The sequence below is a fragment of the Myxine glutinosa genome, chromosome 8 (assembly GCF_964187855.1).
Source record: "Myxine glutinosa chromosome 8, kmMyxGlut1.1, whole genome shotgun sequence".
In the NCBI taxonomy this organism is placed as follows: domain Eukaryota; kingdom Metazoa; phylum Chordata; class Myxini; order Myxiniformes; family Myxinidae; genus Myxine; species Myxine glutinosa.
Window position 1 is genome coordinate 110,268,066 of NC_136268.1, and position 25,782 is coordinate 110,293,847.

Genomic DNA, 25,782 nt, shown 5'->3' on the forward strand with positions numbered 1-25,782 from the left:
CTTCAGGAGCTCCCAGAGACTCGGCCGTAGTGGTCGGGTCCTCCTCCGTATCCTCGGCAGTAGCCCTCTCCGGTCGCGCGAGTTGCGAGGTCCCCGCCACGACTCGTGGGTGATCATATGCGGTGGATTGTTCTCGGGCATCTGTGTATACGCGTGCCAGCCGTAGTGCCTCTGTAAATGTCAGATCCGCGACCTCCAGGAGTCGGAGCCGCAAGACTCCAGAATTAATTCCGGAGATGAATGAATCTCGGAGCAAGTCGTCCTGCACTTGCTCGTGGGTCCGGACGTCCTGCACGCAGTCTGCCAACAGGTAGCGCAACTCCTGCGCGAAGCGATCGATCGATTCAGATGGTTGTTGTCGCCGCTGAGAGAGTTGATGCCGGTCGTGCACAGCGCTCCGTGTCTTTACGTAGAGGCGCTTCAGCTCGGCTAGAGCCGTAGCGTACGTCCCAAATCGAGAAATGTTCCGGAAAACGGTGTGATAGACCTTCGACTGTAACACGGACAGCTTCATCGCTGCGGTGGGCTCTGTTTCGTGAGCAGCAAAGTAATTCTCCAGCGTTTTGAGCCAGTGAGTGAACTCCGATGCTGATCCCTCAGCTTGAGGGTCGGCTCCGAGAATCGGTACCACGATCATCTTGTGGTCAGCCATTCCGGCGATCTAAATGATATTAAATGTCGTGAAAATCAAGCTCAGACACGACTTGACCTCTGGGTAGGTTTAATATCATTTAGATCTGTAGTACATCCTGTAAGAATACATGCATGCAACAGGCATTAAAATCAGAGTATTTCATGAGCAATGGTCGATTCAATATAGCAATGGTCCAACAGAGAGGACAGTCAGCGCAGCATTTAGGGGCGTACATACCATTCAAATTACAGGACTATGTCACAGTGAGTTCCGCTGGAGTGTCCGCGCGCCCCGGTTGTCCCAGGTCTTATAGACGCCCCTTCTGTAGCGAGCACACCCTGGGTTCACCTTGGTATAATTTCACTACAGTACCTCTCCCTGTTCTCTCCTTAACTCCAGCTCCTTGACTTTAATTTCCTGCTGACACGCCAATTCACGGTCTTTTAACTCCCTGTCGGCTTTTCTCTCCTCTGCTTCGAGTTCCCTTGCAGCTCTCCTTTCCTCTGCTTGTTTCTCTTCTCTTCTCTCTTCTGCTTTCCTTTCCTCTGCTTTTAATCTTTCTTGGAGTTCTCGTTCCACTCTCCTTTCCTCTGCTTGTTTCTCTTCTCTTTTCTCTTCTGCTTTCCTTTCCTCTGCTTTTAATCTTTCCTGGAGTTCTCATTCCTGTTCTGCTCTTTCCTTTTCTGCTTTCCTTTCCTCTGCTTTTAACCTTTCCTGGAGTTCTCGTTCCTGTTCTGCTCTTTCCTTTTCTGCTTTCCTTTCCTCTGCTTTTAACCTTTCCTGGAGTTCTCGTTCCTGTTCTGCTCTTCTTTCCTCACTCTGCAATTGCAACTCCAGTTTCCGGAGCTCCACCTCTTCTGGTTCCTCGGGTAACCAATCCCAGGCTACCTCTTCCCATGTTCCTAATCCCACCATAGATTGTATCACCACTGTCTGCATCTCTGCCTTCCTCATATTAGTTTGGACCTCCAAGCTAAAATGTTTGGTCAATTTCCCGAGGTCCGATTTTACTAACGCTCTGAACTGTGCTTCACTCCGGGTCACTGCAAACTTCTCTGCGTCAAACTCCATGGTGACTATTGTTAACACCTGTTAACCTTCACACAAGAAATGTAAAAAAAAAAAAAAAAATTTTTTTGTTTGTTTTTTGGAAAACTTTGGGAATGTTGGAACAAGTTCCAAATTTGGGAATTCTGGGAATGTTAGGGAATTCTTTCCCGGACTAAATTTAGGAAATTTTATATCCCGGACGCAGACCCAATTTCGAGCCCACGAATATCAATTGGACGAGCCCCCAATTTCTGTTCGGGGTCCTCCCCTATCCCCTGGTCTCAGTAAACCTCCGAACCCCGAGAGGGTCCCCGGCAGAAAGATATGTTATCCTTGGTTGAAATTAATCAATAATGAAACCACACCAAGGGTGATGAACAAACAATAATATATTATAAATCACACAAAAAGAGCCATACAACAATGGGGGCAATCAACCCGACAATCAAATCTTAAGATGGTAACCTTATCTATTCCTTTAACCCAAACTCACAGCACTCCCCCAATGTCTCTGTACCACTCCAAGGCGAAGTCGACTCGCTCCAGCGATCGTTGGATCAATGTCCGATCACAATCAATTGAGGTGTGGACGATCGAAGCAACCCACAGGTCACGTGGTCCAACACCCCGCACAATAGCGGCGGAATGGGAAACCTTCCAAAGACGCGCTCCGACGTACACGTTTGCGGTTCAATCAGCGAGTCTCCTTATAATCCTCAAAAGCCACTTTCTTGCACAGCCGTCCCCGGCAATCCACCGGGGAATAATGCCCGGCCGACGCGACCAAAACCTGTTCACTGCAGGTTGCGCACGTGGCGAAGATGGCGGACGGCTTTCACTCGAACCGGGGCTTTGAGGCAAGGATACTCCGGAACCTCACTGAGGATACCCGACTACACAGGCTCCACAGCACTCCGGCGATATCTCCTATCGCACGAACTTCCTTTCAAGGATGCAAAGTTCACTCGCACTGTACGCTCAACCGCTCGTTCCGGCTTCCACAAAAACGTCTTTTCACGATCTCCTCACGCCCCTTGTTCTTCGCTCCACCTCTTCCGGTGCCCTATCCGATTTCCGGCATCATTTTTGTCATGAGCGCTTTTAAACCTTTTAACCACAATAACCCTTACTGAGAACCGATAATCTATCTATAATTCCAGTAATCTCTGTCTGTACGTTTGTACGTTTGTACGTCTGTACGTCTGTTTGTCTGTGACCGCTGTTTCTCGACAACCACGGGTCCGATATACTTTTAACTTGCCAGGTATATTGCTGGGGACCCGAGGATGTGCCTTTTCAAGGTTTCATATTAATCGGACAATTACTTACCGAGCTATGTCCAAAAAACGATTCAACCAATCAGAGAGCAGCGAACTATCGCGTGTGCCGAACGTGGCGGACACACTCTGCCTCGGATGGCACATTTGAGAGCGTATTCATTTATTTCACGTTTGCAAACTATGTTGGCGTTAAACTATGTTTTAAAACTAATAAAAACGAATTTGCGATTCATTCGCTTTCCTGCGCGTTTGTGCACGCGATGGCGATTTCTTTACCAAACTCCGGAAGCCGTTCGCTTTGGACCAAACCATTTCATGTAAATAGAGGGGGGGGGATTGTCACTGTACTCACAAGCCGTTCGCTTTGGACCAAACCATTTCATGTAAATAGAGGGGGGGGATATAATTTTAGATATAGATATAGTACGGGCAATGCCCTAGTAATAATAATACCAACAATAATTATGGCTGAATCCATAACAATGGGAGGTGTGCCAGGAGGAAACCTTTGCTGTCCAGAATATACATCAGGGCAAGACGAAAGTTTGCCAAAGAACACCTAAGCAAAGACCAGCACTTCTGGAACAATGTGCTCTGGACAAATGAGTCAAATGTAGAGCTATTTGGCCACAGTACCGGAAGACATGTTTAGCGAAAATCAAAGACAGCATTTGACCACAAGAACTTGATACCAACTGTAAAGCATGGTGGTGGAAATATTAGCATGGTGGTGGAATCCACTATGAATTCTTCATTGTACCAGAGGGTGCTTGAGGATAATGTGAGGCCATCTGTCGGAAAGTTGAAGCTCAACCGAAGGTGGACATTGCAACATGGCAATGACCCTAAACATACCAGTAAATCCAGCAAGGAATGGCTGAAAAGAATGAAATGGAGGGTTCTGGAATGGCCAAGTCAAAGCCCGGATCTAAATCCCATCGAGATGTTGTGGGCGGATTTGAAAGGAGCTGTGCATGCAAGAAACCCCTCAAACATCGCACAGCTGAAAGAATTCTGCACGGAGGAGTGGGCAAAAATTTCTCCCAGTCGATGTCAGAGACTGGAAGACAGTTACAAGAAACGCCTGCTTGAGGTTGTTTCTGCCAAAGGGGGCAATACCACCTATTAGAGCCAAGGGTGTACTTACTTTTTCCACAGAAGGAAATGGCATCTCTGTTAATTTTTTTGTTGAATAAATTATTGCAAAGTCAATTTTTCATTGTTTTTTGTTCAATTAGATCACCTTTATCTATAGATACTGTTTAAATGAAGATCAAATATTGATATGTCCACATATGTTAAAAAGATTTTAAAAAATATTTCATGGGGTGTACTAACTTTTTCCACATGTGAAATTTGCATTTATGTTTATCTAAATTATACAATGGATGACAAAATGTAAACGTTTCATGATATTTGTTTTATTATATCACCTTTATCTATCAATATTGTTGAAATGAATATCAAATAGCTGTATGTTGAAATATGTTGAAAAAGTCAAAACTTTACATGGGGTGTACTTACTTTTTCACGTGACTGTATATATATATATATATATATATATATATATATATATATATATATATATATATATATATATATATTGTTACTGTTTTTAGAACCTTCACTCGTAAATTTTCGTAAATGTTTCCCTTATAAGTGACCCCCTGTAAATACCCCCATCAATTGGCTTTGTTAAAGATCGCACCCTAGTTAGTCCATGTACAACACGAAGCGAACCATAGGACCTCTCAGTAGTTATTTCATTATTGTGTGTTTCAGTTAAGGATCTGTTCCCAATAGTTGAATCTGCATTGCATTAATCAAATAAGATAGGCCCCATTCCGTCCATTTTGCTCTCCCTCTCCAAATTGTGGTACCTCGCCTGGACCTTCTCCCTCTTCCAGTAATTCCTGCCTGCTATTCCCCTTTCTTGTAAGTCTGTGTGTTTGTCCTGGGGTATAATATAAGACTGTTTAAGGCTGCCCTGTGTCCTGCTTCTTCTTCTTCATTCTGTATATTACTTTCGTTTCCTCTTCCTTTGGTTTTGGTGTGCATAATTAATAAATGTCTGTTATTTCTTACCCCTTTTGGTTTCATTCTCCCCCGATCGCTTTAGTCCCTTCTTCCAATTGAGTACCTGTGGCGCAATTTGGCCAACTGCTTTAAATCGGGTTAGTCAATTGCTAACGGCTCGAACCGCGGATTGCTAAACAGCTCGGCAAATACCATCTAGTCCGTGGTTCGAGCGGTACTTGTCTCCCTGCTTTGTGGAGGGATTGGTAAAGGTATTCGGGAGAACACCTGGACCAATAACCCTGACCAATCTCACCCCACAGAGGAGCGTTATAAGTACCAGGACTCGAGACGGCCAGCTTAACAGGCCAAGGGGATTGACCCCCCCTTGCTAAGGGGAGTGCCGTCTCTGAGATCCGCAACAATTGGTGTCGAGGAGTTGGGATTTGGACCCAAACCAAATTTTTAACATCTTAAAAATTTGGTCAAAATTACGAGCGGCCAGAATTTTGTTTAACATTCAAATTGAGTTGTACCATGGATGGTCAAGGCGGTCGGATGCCGGTGGGGGAGATAGGAGAGGGGTTAGAGTCGACCCAGGACCCCAGGGAGGAGATGGGGGAGATGCAGGATGAAAGCAAAGAGGGTGCGGTAGTGAGGGTTGCAGGTGCACAAGACGGTGGCACCTCGCACGTGGTCGCGGCAGTCGATCCCGCGTTGTCAACGGCCTGGGATCCATTTTTTGCAAATTTGCTGACATTTTTGACCCAGTGGGATGAAGAAAACAGAATGTATGCCCAGGGGCTCATATCCACCAGGGAAATTAACAACATGGGTGGTTCAAATGACTAATGAACTAATAGCAATGACGGCAGAGTCAAAGAGGGAGGAATCCAGGTGTGATATGGAAAAGATGGGGACGAATTTGGCAATAGGGGAGAACCTTGGGAGCAGGCTGGGCGAAGGGGTTGCGGGGGTGCTCGACGAGGTAGCGTGACTCGAGGAGCGCGGAGAAGCAAGTTGGAGCAAGGCGCAGGTAACTGGACCGGGGTAGAGATCGCGACACGGGGTGTGAAAAACCCGACGGCCGCCGAATTGGACAAGGCAAATTCATGTGAGCCAGTGGTCGTCGAGCTGAAGAAAGAAAAAGAAATAGTGGTGGAAATTGTGTCTGGAGAGACGGCAAGCATAGAGGCATTAGCGAAGGGAGCGATGGATAATGCACAAAGTCTGGATTCGCATTGTGATGCTCTGCTTATTAACCAGATGAAAAGTTTGCAGTTGGTGGGGGAACGAAGAAGAAGAAGCGCCCAGGTGAGTCGGCCTGTTGTATTGTGCGGGGAGATTTTGCAGGAGGACGCGAGAGGGTTTTTCGCGCGCTTGTGATCGAGACGGCACCCGGGCGTTGGTGGAGGGTCCCTTGTGAGAGGTGTGTGTGGAAATGGCGCGCTTGAGGAAAAAGTGTGAGTCGGAGAGTGAGTGTGTGACAGAGTATGGGAGTGATACCGGGTGCGAGAGCGAATGCACGTCGGAGGGTATGTGCGAAACCGAGTGTACGGAGTGCGACACGGAGAGTGAGCTGGTTGTGGCGCGTGTGCGGGAGGGCACATCGGAGCGCGTGATGGGGAGTGTTAGAGGATGTAACCGGAGAGTGGGCGCAAGAGTTGGCGCGAGAGTGTGCGGTGATGATTGGGTGTGCAGAAGAGTGCACACCCATGGTGAGTGTTACGGAGGACTTAACGGGGGAAGAAAGGTGTGGAACGGAGTGTGTGAACGACGAGTGTGCGCAAGAAGGTGCGCGAGTAAGGTGTGGAACAGAGGGGTGTGTGAGGAAAAAGTGTGCGCCGAGGAGTGAGTGTGCGGTCGAGAGTGAGAGTGAATGCACGACAGAGTGTGGTGGTGAGAGTGACACGGAGTGCGAGTTGGTTGTGGCGAGTGAGAAAGAATGCACACCTGGAATGGTTGAGCGTGTGCAGGAATGCACACCTGAGTTGGTGGTGAAGCGCATGATTGGGTGTGCAAAAGAGTGCACACCCATGGTTGTCACAGAGGATGTGACCGAGGAGTGGGCGCGAGGAGGTGTGTTGATGAAGTGTGCAAACGAAGAGTGTGCGAGGAGTTGTGCGGTGGTCAGGTGTGTAACGAAGTCTGTGAGTGAAATAAGTGTGCCTGGGTGGTGTGCACGGAGGGAGAGTGCGGTGGCAAAATGTGCGGAGTGTATGGAGACATCTGGATGTGTGAATAAGGAACAGAACGCGTGGTGTGAGCATGTTCGGGGAGCATCGACATTAAACGGGATAGCGTGCAGACCGACATATAGCCGACGCAAGCTCCCGGTCCGTGCACACCCATGGTGAGTGTTACGGAGGACTTAACGGGGGAAGAAAGGTGTGGAACGGAGTGTGTGAACGACGAGTGTGCGCAAGAAGGTGCGCGAGTAAGGTGTGGAACGGAGGGGTGTGTGAGGAAAAAGTGTGCGCCATCTGGGCGCGGTGCCGCGTCGCTCCTGTTCGGAGCGTCGTGCACGATCCGCGCCAGGCCCCACCCTGCACGGTCGCGTCCGCGCTTTGCCGGGAAAGGCGATCGGCCCGGTTCGAGGGAAGGTAGGAGGGGTCGGAGCGGCGCCCCCTGGTGGTGGCGGCGTTCCGGCCGGGCAGGAGACCGAAAGGCCCCGCGCCCAGATGGTGCTTTAAACCTTGGCCCAACCAAACTTCCTCCCCTGAACCGAATGCCGGACGGACCCAACCGCAGGAGACCAAACCACCCGCATTCAAAGCCGAGCTTTAATGATGTAACGATGTACCGAGAGGCTCAAGTTTAATGGACTGTGATGGCGATAGTGATTGTGTAATTGTTTGAAATTGATAGGGAATTGGCTTGGAATTACTAGTGATTCGAAATTGGGGATAGTGAATATGATTGGCAAATTTGATGGGTAAAAATGATTGGCAGTAATGATTGGCAAATTTGATTGGCAAAAAATTGGATGGGCAAAATTGATAATGGGAGATGCCCGATGTAGAGGGATGGTAAATCCATCATCCCTCCCATCACCAGGGCACGTGAGCATTAGTTATGGGGTTTTGGCTGTGTAAACTAGCCTGGGAGGGTTAGCATAAAATGATAGAATTTAGAAAGATGACCATAGGTAACTGTAGGGTTAAGTAGCGACATGTACCTGTAGAGGGGACGAAGCAGATTCGTGGATTATCATGACGTGGGAGCGCTTAGTATAAGGGAAGACTGGGGAGCACGAGTTTCAGAAGGGAGTGGTCAGCTTAGATGATGCAGTGTGTGTGCAGGAAGTTCTTTGTGACGAGCATGATGATTGTGCATTGAGCAGAGTGTGGTGAAAGGTGTGATTGTGCATTGTATTGAGCGAATGAGCCTGGAGGAGAGACGGGTGCAAGTGCCACCAGGTTTACAGGTGACACCAGGTGTGTGGGCACAGGTGTATGGAGTACGGAATGGATGGTATGGAGTATGGAATGGATGGTGTGGAGTGAGTAGTGTGGAATATGTGGAGTGGAGTGGATGGTGCAAAGGTGTGAGTGGGGGAAGGATGGACCCCCATCACGAATACCCGGGGAGGGAAGTGTAAGTGTTAGGTAGAGGGTATAGGTAAATTGTGGTTGGATATTGGCATCTGTGGTGCGTGGTGGAAGAATGGTATTTTGGATGGGTGCATTAGTGTTGTGGAAATGGCTGGGCGTGTAGCCTGTTAGTGTGTGTAGTTGGTTTGGGCACTCCACCACTGTGAGGATGTCGGCCAGGTGAGGCCGCAGGTGGGCTCTGGGAGCCAGTAGTTGTGGATGGGGCCCGAGGATCCGGAGGACGGACCCGGGTAGCCCAGTGCCAGAGGGCACCGAGTGGGGTGACAGAGCCAGGAGGGGCCTTCCCCAGTTAGTTAGGTTAGGGTGAGGAGCTAGGTAAGCTCGGGTGGCAACTACAGTGGTGGAGGTGTGCAGGTGGGTAGACCTGCTGGGAGAGCTACACGTCTCAGCCCAGAAATTGTGCAAGGGCACCGGGAGATGAATCGGGGGAGTGAGACCCCAAAATGGAGAAGCACCACAGTTTGGTCAATGGGAATCGGTTTTTAGAACCCATAGTGTAAGTTGGCCAATGGATTGGCAGGGAAAGACCCCGGGTAGTGTAAAAGTGTGTTAAAGTCATTTAGAGGATAGCTAGGATTGAAGTCTCCTCGCACCATCTACATGCACTCACCTGAGATGACGTACCTCCACACCATGCCATGTGTTTAATTATTTTTGATGCAGATGTTTGGAATGTGAGACGCATCATGACGTGGGTGTGACATTGTGCTTGATGTTCCATCTCTTCCTCCTTATGAGGATTGATGATGAATTGGTGATGGCAAATTTTGGCTAGAGGGATTGTGGTGACGAATTTGGTATAAGGAAAATATGGGAAGATGTGACGATAGCGACGGATTGGTAAATGTGTAGATTTTTGTAAATATGGGGTAAGGGCAAGGGTAGTGTAGGTGACAGGGGGGGTGACGTACGGTAGGGACGAGCTTTCTCACTTCGCTCTCCGTACGCATTTCGCCTTGCATTGCCTTTGTTGATGTGTACCCTTGTGACCTTACCCCTTGCTCATCTGTCTTCCCCCCTTTTGTCTCCCACATGACCTGTGCGCCATTGGGCGCCGAGGGGAGCGTGCGTGAGTCCGCCATTGTGCGCCCGGAACTCCCAGAACCAGCTGTCTGCATCGATGCACCACATTATGGACCACATGTCTGTGGCCGAGCACCACTTATGGACCCCATGGGTTGGGGCGTGGCCCCTCTGCTGGAACCGGCCATGAAGGCCTGAAATCTTGCTGGCGGACCTTGGCCACAGGGCCCCGATGCCCCACAGGTGAACCACACTAGTCGGCCCTGTGGGCCATAAATAAAATAAATAAAAATGGACACGTTGGGTGCATTTTATTGCAATAGGCTGCCCGCAAAGGAAAAAGACAACAACTGGAAGAAATAATAATAGCCAGCAGAGGGAGCCGAAGAGCAAGAGATCACCTGCAGGGTTAGGGGTTGTTGTTTTTATTTTAATGAACAATGATGACTGTGCACCGATTGGTGCTTGAGGGTGTGTTGGTGCGTTTTTGGGTGCTTTCATGGTGCATTGATGCAGAGCAGACTGTCTCCCCCCCAGAAAGAACAATCACAGGTCCTGGGTTAGTCTTGTAAATAAAAGTAGTGTCACTGTAAATAATGCTCCCCACCGTCAGTGTGTAGTTTGAAGACCATTCCACAATTCGGTTAACTGTGGGCGTGAGTCTGTTAGGCAGGGTGCAATCGAGCAGCGGGACACATTTATTTATGTTTTAAAACTGTCGCACTCAGGGTCAGGTTAAAAGTAGAGGGAACTACACCTACGTGTCACACTAAGTTAAAGTTATAGGCCCGGGACATGCCTAAGAGGAGGAGGGTGCAGTGTTGCGGATATGAGGATTGCATTTTTTTGATTGTGTGTATTGTATTGTGGTAAATTGTTGTGTAACAATGTTTGAATATGGCCCCTCCTGCCTCCAGAGTTGTGTAAAGGTAAAAAGGGCGTCCCGGTAGTTAATTCCATGAAACACCACATTGCAGGACACTACAAGACCCTTGTTCAGTAGCTTATATCTTATTATGTGTTTTAGAGTAAGGCCTCGTCTTCCAGTAGCATGACACTCCATTGCACCAAGTAAAAGAGATAGATTCCCTTCATTCCCATTCCCAAAACCTCCATTTCCCCCTTTCGTCATTGCCAAGCCTCGATTGCCAATTACATGCCCTCCAAAGCCGCCATTGACCACGAGGCAGGGTTGGGGAAGAAAGGCGGGTCCCCACCTCGTCAGAGAGGGGAGGAGTGAGTCAGCCCCACTCAACCAACCACGAACAAGGGGTTGGACTTGGAGAGAAAGATCAAGGACGTTCGCGAAGGTTGAGGGGCGGGGCCTATATAACCCGCTGCGGGACGTTCCCCAAGAGATCGCAGATGAGCTGAGAAAGGAGAGGAGCTTTTACACGAGAGTCGCAAACAGGGTCCAAGAGAGAGCTGGGTTGTGAGGTCCAAGAGAGTTGAGAGTTGCACCGTTGTTGCGTGCGAGATACGAAAAGCCTTTGACAAAGAGCCGCTTCAACCAGCCCCGTTTCAACCAGCCGAGTGACCCTGCCGGCGTGCGCTGTAAAGCCGAATACAAGGAGCTGCCGGCGTGCGCTGTAAAGCCGAATACAAGGAGCTGCCGGCTCCCCGCTTTGCGCCCGGAGTGGACCTGCTCGCTGTGCCCTGTGATCCCACCTGCGCATCCCTCCAAACGATTCCTACCCTTCCATCCATTTGCGTACGTGAGTTTGTTTTGTTCGTGGTGTCCTGGGTAGGTAATTAAGTCCGTATAAGCTAGTAATTTTCACTGTGTCACCTGCGTTTTCATGTCACCTGTAAATAATCGTGACTGCTCTTTTTGCTTATGTGTGTGTAAATAATAAACCCCGTTACTCTTCTGTACGTCTTCTTCTTCTTCCTCTTTGCATTCGTCGTCTTAGTCTTTTCCACATTGAATATCTGTGGCGCGATACGACCAACGTTTGGGTGAATCGGGTTTAGTCGGGAAAAAACTGTTCGGCCGCGGTGCCTTCTCTCAGCAAACAACATCCTTAACCGCGAACCGTAACAATATATATATATATATATATATATATATATATATATCTATCTATAATTCCAGCAATCTCTGTGTGTCTGTCTGTGTGTCTGTGTGTTTGTCTGTGACCGCTGTTTCTCGACAACCACGGGTCCGATATACTTGAAACTTGCCAGGTATATTGCTGGGGACCCGAGGATGTGCCTTTTCAAGGTTTCATATTAATCGGACAATTACTTACCGAGCTATGTCCAAAAAACGCTTCAACCAATCAGAGAGCAGCGAGCTATCACGTGTGCCGAACGTGGCGATCAGACTCTGCCTCGGACGGCACATTTGACAGCGTATTCATTTATTTCACGTTGGAAAACTATGTTGCCGTTAAACTATGTTTTAAAACGAATTCAAACTGCGATTAAATTAAAACGATTCATCCTAACTGCGATTTGCGAACTTCCGGACAGTGACGACTTATCTTCCGGCAGCCAATCACAGAACGCTCTGTTGCGTAGGCGTGGCCGATGTGAGACGAGCGGAGCTGAGCGCGTTACGAGCTGACCGCCATTACGGTACGTAATTCGATTTCTTATGCGCATTATTTCTCCCAATTCATTCATCTCCCAATTTCTCCCAATTCAATTCGTATCACTAATAAAAACGAATTTGCGATTCATTCGCTTTCCTGCGCGTTTGTGCACGCGATGGCGATTGCTTTACCAAACTCCGGAAGCCGTTCGCTGTGGACCAAACCATCAGCCAATCACAGAACGCTCTGTTGCGTAGGCGTGGCCGATGTGAGACGAGCGGAGCTGAGCGCGTTACGAGCTGACCGCCATTACGGTACGTAATTCGATTTCTTATGCGCATTATTTCTCCCAATTCATTCATCTCCCAATTTCTCCCAATTCAATTCGTATCACTAATAAAAACGAATTTGCGATTCATTCGCTTTCCTGCGCGTTTGTGCACGCGATGGCGATTGCTTTACCAAACTCCGGAAGCCGTTCGCTTTGGACCAAACCATTGCATGAGGGGGGGGTTCTGTGGTCGTTGCGAATGGACCAAACCATTCATGTAAATAGAGGGGGGGGATTGTCACTGTACTCGCAAGCCGTTCGCCGTTCGCTTTGGCGTTGCGAATGAACCAAACCATTTCATGTAAATAGAGGGGGGGGGATATAATTTTAGATAGATATATAGTACGGGCATATATATAGTACGGGCATGCCCTAGTATATATAAATATTAATAAATGTTGAAATGTGCAAAAGTCACATTGTATGGTTTAATCTCACAGGCACCGACCTGTCTCAGGAATTGATTAATATTCAATTTGCTCGATTGAACGAATCTGCATCAAGACAATGTATGGATGTTTTATCTTTCCTTCAAGCTTGAATTACCTAGTAATTCACAAACTCTGTTTTAAGTTCTATTGTTCACACTAGGGCATGCCCGTACTATATCTATATCTAAAATTATATCCCCCCCTCTATTTACATGAAATGGTTTGGTCCATGAAATGTTTTGGTCCATTCGCAACACCAAAGCGAACGGCGAACGCTTTACATGAAATGGTTTGGTCCATGAAATGTTTTGGTCCATTCGCAACGCCAAAGCGAACGGCGAACGGCTTGCGAGTACAGTGACAATCCCCCCGGGGTTTTAATTAGTTTTAAAACATCGTTTAACGCCAACATAGCGCCAACATAGTTTGCCGACGGGAAATAAATGAATACGCTCTCAAATGTGCCATCCGAGGCAGAGTGTGTTCGCCACGTTCGGCACACGCGATAGCTCGCTGCTCTCTGATTGGTTGAATCGTTTTTTGGACATAGCTCGGTAAGTAATTGTCCGATTAATATGAAACCTTGAAAAGGCACATCCTCGGGTCCCCAGCAATATACCTGGCAAGTTTCAAGTATATCGGACCCGTGGTTGTCGAGAAACAGCGGTCACAGACAAACAAACAAACGTACAAACAAACAAACATACAAACAAACAAACACACAGAGATTACTGGAATTATAGATAGATTAACATTTAAGACAATGTACGAAATACTTATCTTTCCCAAACTTGATTTACTCAGTGGGATGTGTGGGCAATCTCTCATCTCGCCCAGGAGAACCATTGTTTGACTCTTCCTGGGTCAGTTTAGTCATATGTAAAGTGATAAGTATGCTGATTATGCTACCCAAGCAACCCTCCCACATCTTCGAGTCCATCAGTAAATATAAGGCTGATCACCACAATTGGAGATTTAGAATGGATCATAATGTGCACATGACATTGTGTTTTGTTTCTCTCGTGTACACGAAATAAATTATGCTTTGAATGGCTTTCAAGTTGAAGTGAGCTGAGTCTCTTTCTTCAACAATTTCTTTCACAAAGAGCAGGTGAGTTATCTTTGCTGGGACCCTGTACAAATTAGAAATTCTTGGCCTTACTGCGTGCCGCAAGTGGTTTCATATCGGATAATCCGCGACACCAGATTATAGTGCTTGCTTAAAATGCTTAGTATGGTGTGCCTGTCGCACCTCCAACACCATATAAATTCCATGGGCCCAGGTGTTCACGTGTCACATGCGTGTGGCTTTATTCTGCTCTGAAGGGCAAACTGACAACACTAATTTTATGTTCCACCATCATTGTCACCTTACTTGCCTCCATTTCGATTTACAGCAGTTGCATCAAAGCAAGAAACACGAGATTGTTTATTGGTTACCAGCAGTGGAAGGAGCAATTGTCTCTCAAATAATTAATCAACATATCGTACTCTTGACTTTTATAGACGAAAGACCACATCACCTTTGAACCACTCTCCAACAAAAATATACAGTACAAGGTTCAAATCCATCAGCAAGCCTTTGATTGTTCTGTTTCTCTCTATGAATTTCCAGGATTGGATAGGATTGCCGAGTTGAAACCCCCACGACTGATCAAATCACATTTGCCGTACAAGCTGCTGCCAAAATCATTCTTTGACAATGATTGTAAGGTAAGGGTTAAAATTCTGATCTTGATAAGAACATTTAATTAGACTCACATTTTTGTCTAACTCAGCAACTTTAAGCCTTAGTCAGCAACCCTAACAACACCATCCACAGCACAACCCTAATCAAAGATCAAGATCCAATCAATGGGAAGTTAAGGGCAAATAGGAGGGAATGGAGGGGAAAAGTATTGGAGTGAAGAGGTGCATCACAAACAGAATATCAACATATGGAGGTGTTCTTCATTCATTGTGAAAGGGGATGGGGGAAGGAGGGTGGTTAGGTATCATATCCACTCATCCCACCTACCTGGATGTTTGCCTTACTTGCATATATCAAACAAGATGGTGAACATTACATTTCACTCTTATGGAGACATTTCTGACTTTCAAAATTGGACATGTATCATGTATGTGCTCATCACTATAAAACTCCATCACCTGCAATTCACCACGTTTAAACTATAAATCAATCATGACGCTAAATAAGGGTTTTGGCCCTTAAGATAGTCGCAGTGAGGAGGTTTTTGATTGTATGTTGAGCCCTCTTTTTGGACTTTACAGTTTGTGTCTGGCCCGGTTTCAGGTTCTTACAGTGTGAATACATATCTGTCGTTTTCTTTTCCAGATCATATATGTTGCTCGAAATGCAAAGGACGTTCTCGTCTCGTATTTCAACTTTGAGCGAATGGTGCAGCTTGAGCCGGATCCTGGTACCTGGGAAGAGTTCTTCACAAACTACCTAGCTGGACGTGGTACGTTCAAACTTACACTGCTCGTACACTCATTTTGTCTTTGTTAAAATTATCTTTATTAAATCTGCAGAGGTTGCTCTTACTGCTCTTTCTGTAGTTATCTGCAGCTGTCACAAACAGTAAATCACACATACATTGCACATGTAGACAAATACAAGAGTCAACACTTGACTTAACTTCAGTCAAACTACATAATCAATACTCGGGAGTTCATAGAACATGAACATACTCGGGGGTTTACCCCCACATTATGTTTGTGATTTGTATTCTATATAATTCAATTAAAATGAGGGTTTAAGGAGGCTTAAAGGCGTATAAATAAATTAATTGCAGGTTTTGTAGCTGTTTTCCCAGTGGCTTTTACATCACTCTATTCAAAACGTTGCATTCGATCTACATCCCTGTTGTTTGTGTCCTTTATGACATCCTTAAAAACAGTGAGTTTCCTGGTTGGAATGATTTTAAATTTTGTTTGATTGTATGGCAGGCAGAGTAAAATATTATCTCAGACCTATATGCACATGTGCGATTGGGACGAATTCAAAGTGAAACTACGCTAAAGTAACAGATTTGTCTTTCGATTCATGTTCCGATTCGGAACATTCGATTTAAATAACTTCTTCCTCGATTTATGGACTGACAACCATAAACTGATAAGACAGACGGACAAACAGAAGGACAGACGTTAACTAATTACTTCACTCTGCTTTTCACTTCGCATGCGTGGGATAACTGGAGATTTCATAGAACACGTTACCCCACCCATCTTTCAGAAAATCAATTTGGAGAAAAATAAGTGTACCATGAATCAAATAAAACAATAAATTGACTTCCTATGCGCGTAATTCACATGATCACTAATTAGCTTCCAGCTCAAGGCTCATCCTGCATGGTTTATCGACGGTGAGACTGACTTTCGTTCTTTATGAGAACACCAATCATGTTTTAATATTAATAAGTTGAAGTGATCCAGATCTAGTTACAATAACTTTTAAAGTGATTATTCACCATTGAGAGATGGACCAAAAATGATATGTCGCATGATATTTCAAAAAGGTGTGGATGGTTTATGACAACATTTGGTGGACGAGTTGGGTAGGTAACAAGAACAAGCTGACTAGATTTTGGTTAAGGTCCAGATGCAAACTGGCCTACCAATGGCATACATAGCGTAAATTGTTCAGCCTGGCGGAGGTATGCGCTCTACCGACTGCCGTTCTCGTTCCCTCAGCTACCCAAGGTGGACAGAAGTTGTGTTTTCACCCCTGTCTGTTTGTCTGTCTGTCGATGAGTAGGATATCTCAAAAAGTTGTTGGCGGACTTGTAAGAACCTTGGTGGACAGGCTGGGTGTGTGACAAATAAAATTTGATTAGATTTTGGTGAAAATCTGGATCCGGATTCAGATACCAAAATTTTCAAATCATTCTTTACTATTGAGAGATAGGACGAAGAATTATATATTGCATGATATCTCAAAAAGTTGTTTATGGATTCGGACAAAACTTGGCGTGCAGGTTGGATGAGCGACAGGGAAGAATCGATTCAGTTTTAGTGAAGATCTGAATCCGGATCTGGATAAACGACAATATTTGAATTTTTAAACGATTCTTCACCATTGAAAGATCGTGCTGCCAAAATCGATATATCGCACAATATCTAAAACAGTTATAGACTGATCCAGATGAAACTTGGTGGATGAGTTGGGCAGGTGATAAGAACAAGCCAATTCAATTTTGGAGGTGCGGATCCAGATAAGGCCTATCAGTGGGTTATCAAACGTAAACTGTTCAGCCTGGTGGAGGTATGTACTTCTCCGATTGCCTGCCGTTATAGTTTGAAATGTAATCACACATTAAACAGAAATCAATTTTTCAAATGACTTCCAACAATCATTTCGTGATCTTTCCTTTTTCCTGAATCCTAAACAGTATTTTTAATGAAACATTTTACCACGTCCATGGTAAGTTTCACTCTTATGGAGACCGCATTGTTTTGCAGTTAATTACGGCTCCTGGTGGGACCACGTGAGGGGATGGTGGGACAACAAGGAAAAGCATCGAGTTCTTTACATTTTCTTTGAAGACATGAAAGAGGTTTGTGTGAAATGAAGTCTGGAAAAGCTTGCAACATATTATTCCAGACTACCAGTAGTAATAATAAAAACAAATCAACTAAAATTATTCCTAACAATATTTTTGCAATTTATCTGTTTTCACACCAGAACCCTCGTAGAGAAGTGAACAAGGTGGCAAAGTTCTTGGACAAGGATCTTTCTGAGGACGCACTGGATCGTATCGTGCACCACACAAGCTTTTCAAAAATGAAAGACAATCCGATGACCAACTTCAAGACATTGCCCTCTTTCGTCATGGACCAATCAGTTTCATCCTTCATGAGAAAAGGTTTTTATTCTTTCCTTCTGGAAGAGTGAGGCTCATGGAAGAGCAAAGGTGAATTGACAGGGGAATAGCGGGACAACAATACGGGACTTTCAAAATTACGTAATCTTCCCCAGAATGATCTGTTGGTGCACATGTGCAGAAACTCCAGGAAATAACCATTTCTCGGGCCTCATAAAATATATGGTATGAGAGAGATAAGGATGGTTACCTAAAATGGCTCACTTTTCTAAAAGAAAATGAAAATATTTGGGAAATTACCTGAAAGACAGGGCAGTGCCTCTGTGCAACGAAAGATTTGTATATTAACTTTGTCAGCTTGTCGAATGCACTGCTGCTCATACAGTAATGCACTTTCCCGACCACATGGGTAGGTGAAATGCCCCCATTGAATAGGTGCATGCTCCACAAACCCCTGATGGACCGCTACCAATGAATGGGGTTGGGGGAGTGTTAAGGGGGGGGGGGGGGGGGATTATACCTGTTAGAGCTGTTATAAAGAAATGATTTTTGGCTACAGAGCCACAGGGCAGTTTATTATATTGCTAAAAGGAGAACCGTGTGTGTGTGTGTGTGTGTGTATGTGTGTGTGTGTGTGTGTGTGTGTGTGTGTGTGTGTGTGTGTGTGTGTGTGTGTGTGCGTGCGCGCGCACACGTGTGTTTTGTGTGATTGTGTGTGTGTGGCACTGATGATTATTTGAGAATGAATGCCTCAATTCTGATTATTTCCAAATTTTTGTGTTCCCACCCCTCACTCCCTGTATCCATCCTCATCATCATCTTGTAGCCATGGTTGAGAAAGATTTCACAACCCCTTACCAGACGTCCATTTCGACTATTGCCATCGGAAGATCTCTGGCCTGAATACCTGTGTTTCTGACAATAATGTCAGGGTAGGATAGCTTTCTACCACACTTCAATGTTAATGGTTTGGGCTTCAAAAGGATGAGGGATGAAATCACCTGTTCCTTGGCCCTAAATTGGTGACCTGTGAATTGGACCCTTCATTTGCTAGTTGAGTCATAGATCAGTGGGAGGTTACCATAAATATAATTAAGCATGGCATGAATCCTCCAAGATATGATTTTAACGTGCCTAAGGAGGTTAGTGTATGTTCCATCAAGACGGTTTTGCGTTTTTGCACGCCAAAAGTTCCATTTTTCAGAGCCAGATAAAAGTATACTTTCGACGGTAGCCCTGAAGAGGTTTCCTTTGACATCTCGGACAGGTTTGAATGCCAAATTGTCTAATTTGCTGCAGGATGTCTCGGCCATCCCTTTCCTGATCTGGAAGTATTTTGGTGAGTCCATTATGTATGTACCCAAGTATTTAAAGTCACTTTCAGGTTTGATGTTCACACCAGACTTAAATTGGATGGTTTGTGACTCCGATGGTGTGTTTCCTGAGTTAAATTCAATTTTATTTTCATTGAGGTGAAGGCCTACCTGACTGGCAGCTGTTTGTAAGAAGATCTTGGGCACCTTTCAGACTATCAGAAACAAGTGAAAGCAAAGTCTTGACCAGTAAAAAACTTAGCGGGTGCCTTTGTCTCGTCTTCAGGTTAATCATTATCCCTTTATCCTTGCAAGAATCAGGTGGAAGGTGTCAGATATAATCTAGAATTATTATGAATAGATAGGGTGTGAGGGTGTCATCCTGAAGAGTGAAAATCCAGGGAAGAAAGTTCAGGAGAGGATTTGTCGACCCCGCGTGGCCTGTTCCCATTGGTGCGCATCCCACAGGGTGGGTCCCGGGATGGAGCTGTGGAAAAACCCTGCGTAGTTCAGGCAGCGACTACCACCTCCCCTCGCACACCCCTCCTCTTGCCCCCACCAACACGTGAATGGTTCCTCCGTACTGTGTGTATGTGAGGAGCTTTGTCCGATTTATATTTTAATTTTTTTACGGATATCGCCCCAGGCAAGGCATACGCCACACTAGGTAAGGGGCTAAGAGAAGGTTAGAAAAATATAAGGATAAAGCAAAAAAAAAACAAAAAAAAAAACATCCAAGACGCTGGAAGTAGCAGAGGTCGGGTAAAATGCGATTAAACCTCAAAGATGTAGGAAGTATGAATTGACATTCCTCTTAAAGCAGAGTAAATCGTAGGATAATGGGAAGCATGTTGCAGGTAGTGAATTCCACAGCGAGACAACACGAGGGATGAAACTATCTGTATAGCCTTTCATTCTACATCTTGGGTCTGCTCTTGTGTATGGGTGAGCGGAGGTGGCAAACCGAGTCTTACGTCCAAACACTCTTATGGGAGGACCCTAGTTAGAAAGTCCAACAGAACATTTGCCATGAAAATATCTACAGAACAAACCAAGAGTGGCAATCAACCTATGGTGAGAGAGCGGTTGAAGAGTTGAACACATCTCCACACCAACCAAGTTGACTATGCGTTTCTGGAACCTATCAATATGGAGCCTATCAAGGATGCAGAACAATACTCGTAATGTGACGAATGTGCAAGTGCAGGGAAGGGAGAATGGGGAAAGGTAATTTTACAGATCCAGGGTGTAGTATTCTGTGACTCTGAGTATTGAAACTGCCCAATGAGCTTTGAGCTGGGTTTCAACGAATAGGAGTGGGCGTTCTGGGAGAGTGGAATATTGATGGCATGGCTACAACCGGAGCATGTTGTTGATTGAAGTGATTGCAGTTGAGCACACTTAACTGTGTTCGTACGTGTTGTGAGCGCTAGCGTAACTCTCTCACACCACTACATTTGGCAACGAGGATTTCCTGCCTTGAATCAAGAAGAAGAATCTATGCGACGAGCGGCAGATCACCTGGGCTGACGGAATGGCGATTTCACTACCTCACTTCGACAAGTTTCCCGTCTATAACGACGAAGCTACTGCTGGCACAAGGTGGAAGAAGTGGCATGCCAGGTTTGAAAATCTGATGGCTGGACTGAATATTACGAACAATACTCGTAAGAAAGCTCTGTTTCTGCACTATGCAGGTGAAGAAGTGTATGATATATACGACTCTCTACTAGCAGCCAAACGAGATGATGCAGCAGCATATGACACCATTGTCGAGGCTCTCACCAACCACTTCACGCCCAAAAAGAACACCGATTTTGAAACGTTCAAATTCAGACAGCTGACGCAGAATGCTGGTGAAACAATAGACAGTTTTTACACTCGTCTACGACTCCAAGCGTCCCACTGTGACTTCACCGACCAGGTAAGGGAGGTGAAGAGCCAAATTCTACAATGATGCAGCTCTCAGTGATTACGATGACGTGCTCTCCGAGATGCAGATACGACGCTGCGGTCCCTGCTAGACGAGGTGCGTGCCCTCGAAATTGATGATGCCCTAGCCAATCAAATGGAGGGAGAGTCCTCTATATATATAAGTGCCATACGTCAACACTAATCTCATCCAGCTCTGACGGGTTCGAAGAGAGGAGGACGCCAGTCCACCTTCTCTGCATCCAGTCTATATCACCGTGGACATAGCCAGCCCTCTCCATGGTGGAGACGTCCGACGACGCATGTGGGTGTCTGTCCACCTTTACCAAAATATAACAGACAACACTAGACAGACAAAGGATTATTTATTTCGTTTTTGAATGCAAGATATTCCATGTTAGTCAATGGAAGACTCAAAATTTCACAGTGAGTCATTGTCTTGTAATATAAGCTGACACCACCATGACATTGTTGCTTCAGGTTAGAGGTCTTCAGATGTGTCATAGCACTCGCTCCTCGGTTTGTGGTGAAAGACAAACCCATCCAGCTCTGGCATTCCTTGCGGATCATCACTGGATAGCCAAGTTTCTGTGAGACAAATTAAATTTCTATCCAGGAAACGTTCGTCAGACTTTAAGTCTTGAATGTGTGACTTGAGACCCTGAACATTGTGAAGACTTAACTTACAACCACTTAGCGGTACAATTTCGGGGTCATTCATCTCTGGTGAGCGGACAAATGGTAACATGTTGTCCATTGCTGCTGCAACCTTTTCATCACAGTAAATGCTTGACTCTTTGAAGTCCTGGATTACAAGTCCTTCTAGTGTTGTCACTCGACTTACAGCTACATAGGCCTGGCCAGCAGAAAACATTTTCTTAAGCAAGACAACAGCTTCTTTTAATGTTAACCCTTGCATTTTATGTATCGTGCAGGCATAGCTGAGTTTTAATGGAAATTGACATCTTATACCACCGTTTGTTACTCTGTCTTCCTGAGGACGGATAGGAGTGATGTTATTTGGTAACGATGGTGGTATGGATTTTTCTTTTCGCAACTTGTCCCCTACTCTTGCATTGTCAAATACAACATAAACTACTGAAGGGAACGTAACACCAGTAGTTTGTGATAAATGAAATACAGTCCCAAAGACATCATTTACCAACCCATCTGATACATTCATGTTTTCTGTCAACATGACACGTGCATCTACAGCTAGTGTGAGTCTTCCTGGGAGATTACTGTTCAACACTTGGATGTACCGAGTTGTTCTTTTTACCAGTTTACCAGATTTGGTATCTCTGCAAAAGTCTTTTGCGTCAATAGAAAGAGGATTAGAGCAGGATCAATGAAGTTTTTCCCTATTATATGTCTCTACTTGTTTATTTGTGGCAAATATGTGGATTGCATCATTCTCTTCACCAGTTTCACGTTGACATAGTGCATGTATGTCCCCAGCTGACAACTTTTCAGATCTCTTTTGTGTTCTCAAACGATTCAGAATCTCTGCAAAGGCTCCATCTTTTTGCCTCATTATCTCTGTCAATTCAGCAATAAGGAAATTATGAGCCCAGAGGTTTCCAACAACGTTTTCTACATGTAGAGGTTTACTTTTCATGGGTGAAAGCTGATAGAAATCACCAACAGCAATGACTGAAACATTTCCAAAAGGAGAAAAATCCCGACATTGTTTTATCTGTCTTATAGTGGGGCAACTTAGCATAACAATTGTGCATTTTGTGAGGAAAGCACCAAATGTGGCACACTAGTAGACTATCATATTATGAAAAGATCTGGATATTGGGCCATCTCAGATTCAGAGATTTGATTTTTGCAAGATTTCGATTCGATTGGGATCGAAGAGAACACCTTCTTCGTCTTCTGTACAGTGAAGTTGCCAGCCCTGAATTCTCTGGCTACATCTGGGTGCTTCATTGGGAGTGCAACCATGTCCCTCAGGTGAACAGGGACCCACCTGGCATAGTGTGTGTGGTCTAAGGCATGGAACCATTGGACCAGTTCCGTCAGGGCATCAAGGTACATCGTGAATGAAGCCTGCCGCAGAGAACGCACGTAGACCAGTACCAACATCTCTAGTTCCAGCACAGTTGCCCAGTACTGAAAGTTGGGAATGTCTTCTCCTCTCTGGTGACACCAGTCTTCGAACTCAGGCAGGTCTTCTGCATCATCAGCATGTCATACAGTGGCGTTCATACGCACGGTGTTGCAGGATGTGCAGTGCCGCTGCAGTGATTTGATGAGCTCTTCTTGTGCGGGTGACGTGGGCAGCTCGCAGGAAGGAGTCGGCCGTCCCTGGCGTTGCAATCTCAGCTTGCAAATCTGCAAAATCTGCAACTCTTGCAAAAATCAAATCTCTGAATCTGAGATGGCCCAATATTCAGATCTTTTCATAATATGATAGTCTACTAGTGTGCCAAATTTGGTGCTTTCCTCACAAAATGCACAATTGTTATGCTATATTTAGGTTAGCTGCCGGACTATTAGTCTTCCATGAATATATGCCAAGAGCTTGTGATCCACCATAGAAATCTCATCGATTATCAAAATCTGTAAACTGCTTAACTTGGCTCGAAGGGTGTTCAGTCTTTCTTCACCAAGAGGCTGGTATGGTAATTTGGCATCTACACTGATACAGAATGCATGGTGTATTGTGGCTGCATTGATGTTAAATGCTGCAACACCAGTAGGAGCAGTCAGTAATACAGACACATCACAGGGTTTGGCAATGTCCGAGCAAGAATTATGGTTGCCTCGTAATAAACCGTTTTGATCACGTGAGTTTTTCCTGTACCAGCACCACCAGTGACAAATACATGAAATGCGTCAGGGATGTTTCCATGACTGTTTCCATGACTGTGGAAACCATGAAAAGGGGTGTTTCCATGACTTTTATTCAGACACCACTGTCGTACCTTATAGAATACTTCTCGCTGCTTCTCATTCAACGACCTCAATAGGGATTGAGCTTTATCAAAGGAGATCACACATTGGCGAATTTCAATGGTATGGTTTCTCTTTTCACGGTGAAGTAAGTCAGGGATATCACCGTCATCTTCTAGATCTGTGTTATTGTCTTTCAGCACATTTAAACAGCCCAACCTCTCAACTTCAGTTTCTGGACATATTTGAGCCCATGCATCTTCAAGTGGACCAGCCTTTTCAAGCAACTCTTGTGCTTTGTCAATTGTGTCAGCTGCCTTTTCAAACGGTGCTTTGTTCCTCTCAACTATGTCTCTGACATATTGTACAGGGTTGTTTCCACATTTCACAGCTCCACCTTCATATAAATTTTGGTAAGTTTCAAAGTCATCAGGTTTCAGTTGACCATTACATCGGTGAGGTAGAAAAAGTTGCAGAATACTCTGATAGTACGGTACTTCTTAGGTTCTTTCATGGGTGAAAATCGTGCATGTCTGACCCCCTGCTGGATCACTTTTAGTTCTTTTCTGCATGTAACCCAATCCATTTTGTAGCTTACACACTGTACTTTGAGGTTTGCCACTTTTACACTTTGTCAACTCAGATTTGTACAGAACTTGGAACTCTGAACAGAAAGTGGCAAGGCAAACATTATCAAACTCTGTTGTACTTGGCCTGTTCTTGTATCTATCAACGAAGCTCGTCATCCAGATATCATCAGCATCCAAGTCGTTACCTTTGCTTTTGTTCTGCAGAACATGAAGTGGTCGACTCATTTTCACAACATTATCGCCAGTAAGAACAAACTGCACTTTTCTGGACGATTCTTTCAATCTTAGGTTGCAAACTCTGTAGACAGCTTCTTGTGCACCAACTTCTCAATTGTGAAGATAGACACCTCATAACTTTTTATAGCTTGTCGTGCATCTTCATTTCCATTCAGTGCTTCTTTTCGGGAATGATCAAGCAATAACCCCATTTCTCTTTCTGCCTTTGATATGTTGGAGATACTGTAAAATATGCAGAAATATGCATCTAGGACATACTGAATATCCATATTTGCGTCCAGCAGCGAATGAGATCACTTATTGTACTGGTATATCCAAACATCTTTTAAAACAACACGAGCTTTAATTGTCAGTTTCGCGCATGCAAGTTCAAATGACTCTTGCGTTACATCAACCTTTCTGAATGGCTCATCTACAGTACGAACATTTTGTCACCATCTACAAAGGCATTCCATATTCTCTCCAAAAGATGTTTGGCATGCTCCTTTTTCATTGCCTGTTGTTGTACTTCAGCAACACTCTGTGAATGACCCATAGACCTCTGTGAATGACCTCCCACCCTCAGGAGAGCCAGGAAACAATATCTCTCCGTTCTCAAGACTGAACTCTCTTATCTGTCTCCTTCTTCCAAATCCTGGTGGCGTCTGGTCAAATCTGTTTCTGGTGTTTGTTCCCCCTCCATCCCCTCCCTCACCTCAAACGGCTACACGGCTGATGCCGCACGTGAAAAAGCTGAATGCCTCAACTCTGTGATTGCCTCTAAATCTTGTGTCCCAAACCCATCCCTCTCTGTACCCAACGTACCCAGTCATACCCAGCTGTTCCTGGACTCTGTGTCCTTTCCTCCTGACAAGGTGGAAAAGTTTCTGTCAACCCACGACTCTGATTCTGCAACTGGACCTGACGGCATCAGCCCACGGGTCCTAAAATCCTGTTCTTCCACTCTTTCACTCCCTCTCTCTGTTCAATTCACCCTCTCTTTTGCTCAAGGTCATCGGCCATCTGCTTGGAAATCAGCCAACATCACCGCTTTGCACAAAAAATGTGCAAAAACAGATCCTAGCAACTAC

General features: G+C 45.3%; 1 protein-coding gene across 4 annotated transcripts in view; it reads left to right on the forward strand.

Moving 5' to 3' along the window:
- Nucleotides 1–25,782, forward strand: part of LOC144893320 (sulfotransferase 1B1-like) — a 74,793-nt gene that overhangs the window by 44,233 nt on the left and 4,778 nt on the right. For all 4 annotated transcript variants that reach the window (XM_078783674.1, XM_078783675.1, XM_078783676.1 and 1 more), the window contains 4 exons: nucleotides 14,532–14,629; nucleotides 15,252–15,378; nucleotides 17,378–17,472; nucleotides 17,601–17,781. In XM_078783674.1, coding sequence (XP_078639800.1) covers nucleotides 14,532–14,629; nucleotides 15,252–15,378; nucleotides 17,378–17,472; nucleotides 17,601–17,781 — 501 coding nt within the window. The remainder of the gene's footprint in view (nucleotides 1–14,531; nucleotides 14,630–15,251; nucleotides 15,379–17,377; nucleotides 17,473–17,600; nucleotides 17,782–25,782) is intronic.